The sequence below is a fragment of the Amphimedon queenslandica genome, unplaced genomic scaffold, assembly GCF_000090795.2.
Source record: "Amphimedon queenslandica unplaced genomic scaffold, v1.1 AMPQUscaffold_13360, whole genome shotgun sequence".
In the NCBI taxonomy this organism is placed as follows: Eukaryota; Metazoa; Porifera; class Demospongiae; order Haplosclerida; family Niphatidae; genus Amphimedon; species Amphimedon queenslandica.
Window position 1 is genome coordinate 165,598 of NW_003546404.1, and position 5,973 is coordinate 171,570.

General features: G+C 31.1%; 3 protein-coding genes across 3 annotated transcripts; all 3 read left to right on the top strand.

The window, feature by feature from the left end:
• The first annotated feature begins 2,186 nt into the window (after positions 1–2,186).
• LOC109582731 (uncharacterized) lies at positions 2,187–3,449 on the top strand. The gene is made up of 6 exons (XM_019997635.1): positions 2,187–2,414; positions 2,463–2,669; positions 2,717–2,966; positions 3,018–3,073; positions 3,121–3,225; positions 3,268–3,449. Exons 1-6 carry the CDS (start codon positions 2,387–2,389, stop codon positions 3,447–3,449), a joined length of 828 nt encoding a protein of 275 aa, XP_019853194.1. The 5' UTR covers positions 2,187–2,386.
• A 29-nt stretch (positions 3,450–3,478) lies between these two features.
• LOC109582745 (uncharacterized) lies at positions 3,479–4,274 on the top strand. Its single transcript, XM_019997657.1, has 2 exons — positions 3,479–3,666; positions 3,721–4,274. Exons 1-2 carry the CDS (start codon positions 3,577–3,579, stop codon positions 4,195–4,197), a joined length of 567 nt encoding a protein of 188 aa, XP_019853216.1. The 5' UTR covers positions 3,479–3,576; the 3' UTR covers positions 4,198–4,274.
• Positions 4,275–4,905: 631 nt separating this feature from the next.
• On the top strand, positions 4,906–5,707 carry LOC109582747 (uncharacterized). Its single transcript, XM_019997660.1, has 5 exons — positions 4,906–4,997; positions 5,045–5,092; positions 5,170–5,268; positions 5,324–5,526; positions 5,584–5,707. Exons 1-5 carry the CDS (start codon positions 4,919–4,921, stop codon positions 5,665–5,667), a joined length of 513 nt encoding a protein of 170 aa, XP_019853219.1. The 5' UTR covers positions 4,906–4,918; the 3' UTR covers positions 5,668–5,707.
• Positions 5,708–5,973: the final 266 nt, after the last annotated feature.

Here is a 5,973-nt window from a genome sequence, read left to right on the forward strand (position 1 = left end):
ATGCAACAGTATAAATTGGTATCATTTTGATTCATACATCTAAGTTCTCTCTGCTCTGTGCTCTCTCTCTCTCTCTCTCTTGAGTATTTTTTCTTTATTTGTTTTGTGAGCTCTCTCTCTCTCTCTCTTACTCTGCTTTAACTTATAATAAAACATTATCAAGTACATCACAGAGTTTAGTAAACCATGTAACCTGTAAGGGGAACATTCACAGTATCAATTTCATGTACATGTATCAGCAAAATACTAATAAGAAAGAAGATGAGTGTCCTATTGATGATCCTATCAGTTGTACTAGTAATATCTACATTGACTGGATCTACTAACAATTACTATACCTGTTTGAATTATATACTATCAACAACAGGAACCTACTGATAATAAAGCATCATTCACAGATTATTGTTGTAAGTTCAGTAATACACTATTGATATATTTTAGCAATTTTAAGCTGTTACTAAGAAATTACTTGAACTCACTAATGCATCAGTAACTTCATCTCAACTAAAACATGGGGAAAAGAGCTACTGGAAAGGATTACTAAAGATCAGTGAGTGACAAAAATTATAAATAAACATGAATCCATTTCATACATTGGGATATACTGCATGTTAAATTGACACATAACTTCAAGAATTATACTAATATTACTTTTGTTGATGTCAAATATAATTTATGTGACTACTTTAATGATATATTGAATGAAAATTGTCCATTACCACTTGGATTATATCATATCAATACCAGTACTATACTACCAAACATCTTTTGGCCAGTGAGTAACAGATACAGTGTATCATTATTACTATTCTATCTCATAGGGTCAGTATTATGGTAAAGCAACTGCTTACAATGAGAAAGGGGAGCAAATGATGTGTGAAATGGAAGATTTCTTTATTGATTGAATAAAGATTAAAGTACACTATAATAATAATTATTATTCATAGATAGTCTAGTACTTGTATACCGGTATTACATGCACAAAATTAAAGCAAAATATTTTTCTCTAATTTACCAATGATATACCTTCACACTGTCAGACTAAATATTATACTTGACTTACTGATACCATTTTGCATGCTGGAACAAATGATAGAAGCCAAAATCCATGTAGCCTATGCATGGTCTTTGGTGCAATTTTTAACAACTTTAAAAATTTCTTTAAAATCCAATTTTGGTCAAAATCAGTTTAAAGTTTCTACACAACATAAGTATACATGTAGATCTATATGTATGAAAAAAAATTATAAAAAGGAAGAATTCTCTTCTAGTCATTTTTGGCAAAAATTGGCCAAAGTCTCTCCAAAAATCATTGAGATCAAGCTTTTGACACAGTTTAAGAAATAAAAAATGGAGATTTCCTACCCAGTCAATTTTGACGAAATAAATTTTGAAGTACTTATTTAAAATACGAATTTGATCAGCAGTTCAAACTTAATACATCACATAAGGACATGTATAAACTACTAGATTGATTAGAGAGGTGTTATTATAGTTGTCACTGTGTTCAGTAAAAATAATGATTAAATTTAGACTGGGAGGAGTTATAGACTGACAAGTTATGAATACTATTAGTTACCAAGATGAGCAGTACAGGAAAGGAGCTGGTCATTGCAAAGAAGATTGAGAGTGTTTTTTTCATTGTTCTTCTTGTTGTGGTGCTGGGCTTATTCACAGTTCCAATAATAGTCTACTATAGATCTACTTCAGTAAGTGTTCTACTTAATGATGCTAGTGAACTAGTATAATACTAATGAACTGGATATCTTAGTTAACAAACAAGCACTATGGTTATTGCATTATGTTTGAAATAAATGAAATTTAAATCAATTCGTCTTCACAATAATTATTATTTTTAAACCTATGAGCCATCTAAAATATAATGAAAATGTGTATAGACTAGTAGATAGTACCCCCTTATCTACTCTTGGTAGTAAGGTAAGACATAAAATTATAGAGTAATGTCACCAAGACCTAATGCATTTGACTATTCAACTGACAATATAAGCTTACTGTGATGGTTAAGTATGTGCATGGATCAATTTAACAGCAGTTATGTACATTATCATACATTAGCAGTTATGTACATTAGCAGTTATCAATTATGTACAGCAGTTATTACAAGCTTTACAAACTTTCAATTTAGAATACATATGATTCAGGCACCAATAACAATGGGAATTTTAGTGAAGGAACAATCAACAACAATAATGTAAGCCAGAACTGCACCGAACTATCATGGAGTCAGGATAATGATGCCTCAGAATGTCATGAGTATACTGGAACTGCTTGTAAAAACTTCTTACATCAATGGTTTCAATGTACCATTGGAGAAGGTGAATTGAATATTGGAGTAAGTCAACAAGAACAAAATCAACACGAACAAATGATCATATCACTCAAAACTAATTTAGGTAAATAAATGGTGCTGGTAAATTTTGATTTTAATGCTCTCTTTACAGAATTTTACAAACAATGTCAACAACAATCATCAGCTTTCATATGTCAATATTTCTTTCCTCTTGCTGATTGCTCAACTGGAAAATCTTACAAGGCTACCAAGGAAGACTGCCTCCTCATAAGTACAGGTGTTTGTTCAGACCTGTGGACACTAGCAAACAACTTTGGGTATGGCTCACTCTTACCTGATTGTTCTACACTACCAAATGGTATGATAGTAATCTTATCAAGTTCTAATAGTTTATACTTTATACAGCTGCCAACAATTTATCTTCTGTCACAATTCCAATTGAAGGCATCAATGATACCAATGGTACTGAAGGTATAGTGTGCAGAGAAGATTTTGTTAAAATAGATTTAATTTGTGAGCCAAGATGTGACAGTTTTGAACAAACTTCTCATTTAAACTCACAAATACTAATCTATTCGGAAGTTGTTGCAACTGGTCTGGGCTTAATTTTTTGCATTGCTACAGTTGCTATTGCTATCAAGGAATATAAAAAATTGTTAGTGAGTGTAATTCCATCATAAATCTATCTAACATTGTATCATTTCAGTCTGGCATATCCTTCTGTATTGGTATTTTTTCAAGTCATAGACATAACTGTATTTGGTAAAGTGCATTGTAATCTTATATTCATTGTATACATTTATATATAGCTATAGTACTAATCATAACAGCTGTTGATCGAAACGGATTGTACTGCAGTTCAGTTAGTCTATTGGAGACACTTAAAAATCCAACTCCTTTTTGTAAATTTTCAGGTAAAATTAACAACTTATCTAAAACTTTTATTTTCAATCTAGGAATTGTATTTCATTATACTTTTGTAAATATGGCACTGTGGTGGTTCTTTCATGTTGCTATATTCTTTCACAAAGTATTGTTTCCCTTCCAAGCAAATAGATTTGAAAAGCTGGGACATAACAAGTACATATTTGCAACTGTAACTATTTTGTGTAAGTATTATTGTATTTATCAATTTTGAAATAATCCATTTCCTTGATAAAGCTACATTACTTCCATTGCCAGCTGTTATCATTTGCCTTACTGTTGACAAATTCAAATATAATATCTATCGTTTTCCAACAACTACTTGCATCAGCAATGGTGCCATGTGGTTCTACTCTACCACACTTCCAATGGATGTACTATTTGCTGCTGGAGTTATAATGCTGATTATAGTTCTTTGGACTATGAGAAATGTATGTACGCTAAAATATTAATTTTATAAATAATTTTATTAATTTTATTAATAGAAAACAAATTTCTTGAAAAAGAAAAATTGTACTGAGCTTAGCACTGCTGAGAAGAAAATCCTATTGGTTTTTACAACTTATACTATTTTTGGCGTTTTCATATTTGGGTATGTCAGTGACATAACAGCAAAATCTGGCAAGTTTGAAGCAGCTTTAAGAGAATACTTTGAATGTGAAGCATTTGGTCATGTTCCTGGAAAATGTGACAGAGGAACATTTGATAAAATCTACAATCCATACATGAGTGTCACTGCATACATGCTAATGAGTTTGATACCATTGAGCGTTTTGCACTTCATACTGAAGTGGAGGTCGGTTAAAAGCACTGGAAATAAAGCCGTAAAATTGACAAAGAGGTATTCAAGTTTTTTGTATCGTGGAAAAAATTCTTTCACAACTTCCTCTATAAGTGTTGCCGATGAGTTATCGTCAAAATCAGATAAGAGTGCAGAAATAAGTCAAGACACTGCTGTATAATTTGAAAGTGCTCTTGGAAATTTATCATCAAAATCATAACATAAAGACAAGAAAATAAGTGCATAATTTGACTTTTAATTACAAGTGATGTTTACTTACTGTTCTTTATTACTTTGATTGTCCGTCTGTGATCATAAATTTTTAATCAAATTAAAAAAAAATTTTTTTATAGCTAGTGCAAACCTTCATTTACCAACTAAAAATGTTTAATAAGCAGCACTAGGGAGAAGCTTGCAAAGTCTAATGAGGCTTGATTTAAGACCAATGATTTATCCAAACTCTTGAGTTCACTGTTATCATGGTAAACATCAATGTTAAAGAGCTTTTATTAACTATGGTAAACATAATAAACATTAGTAAACAATAATAAACATCACTGATAAGCATTGACAACGAGTGTCAAAAAATAATAAACACATGCAAATACTGATGATGATTGTATATGTATGCAAATGGTATACATATACAATGGTGGACATAAGTAAAAGTATCTGTCAAACTGACCCTCCTTCTCATGATGAGCCACACCCCTTGATTCATCAAAGAAATAATTTGTATTTGTTTTCATTGAAAGCATAATAGTTTTTGTCATCTTAGCTCTAAATGATCTACAAAAATTTGGTAAATGATTCATAAATTGCAAACTAAGAAAATCAATACAATCCTGTTTTAATTGGCTAGACTGGATGAAAACATTCAGTTTTGCCGTGCTACAAAGAAGATGACTACAAAAATGAACTATCATATTTTACTTTTCCTGGCGCTAGCTGTGTTTGTAGTATCTGAAAATCAATGCAAAGGTAGGCAGTGAGATACAATAATGTATCTTATATACTTTATCAAGCAGAGAGTAGATCTGACAGTGGAAAAGAGTACAATTTTACAAGTTGCGACGGTGAGTATGTACAATCTAGACTATATGGTATATGTATGTCTAGCCACCAATAATTATTGTCTTTTGAACTCATTTAGCTGAAACACACAAACATTTACAACTGAGTCAACTAAACATAAGTCCATATCCAATAATACGTGGAAAATGTCTTCATGTCAAAGGACTTTTGCATGCAAGTAAGGTTATATAGCTACTCATTCATAGCCTGATTACAATTAGTGCTCATTCCAGGTAGTAAAATAGACTGGGCAATCATAAAATTCAAAGCAGTCTATAAACTTCACAAAGGTCCCATTCAACTTAACATCACAATAATTGACGAGCAACTCAATTTCTGTGACTTTTGCGTTGAAGCAATACAACATTATTGCCCTGTTCTTCCTGGAGTGTATCATATTAATGAGCCTGTTGTTATTCCAAGTATATTTTGGACAGTGAGTTACAAATGGAAAATATATGCGAAATTAAAATAAAATCTGTACTTTTTATAGGGTGAATATGAAATGAGAGTTTCCATTTTCAATGACAAAAATGACAAGTTATTTTGTGGGAAAGCATTTCTCCATATTAAATAAATAGACCTTCACATGTCTTGAAACACAAATAAATAAATAAATAAACTAATAATCAATTTTTGTTTTGTCATAATGGGACTTTTCAAAACTTTATATAAACACCATAAGGATAATTACAAACATGCATGATACTGTTGCATGTTTTTCTTTCAAGTTGCTGTTTATTGACGAAAATAATTTTTAGCATTATGATAACAATGTAATAGCCATGCATAAAACTGATATCCACGAGCACGATTTCCATTGTTCAAAAGGAAGATATGGCAGTATCTGTGGTGTATTATGCTTTAAGCTTATTACTTTTAT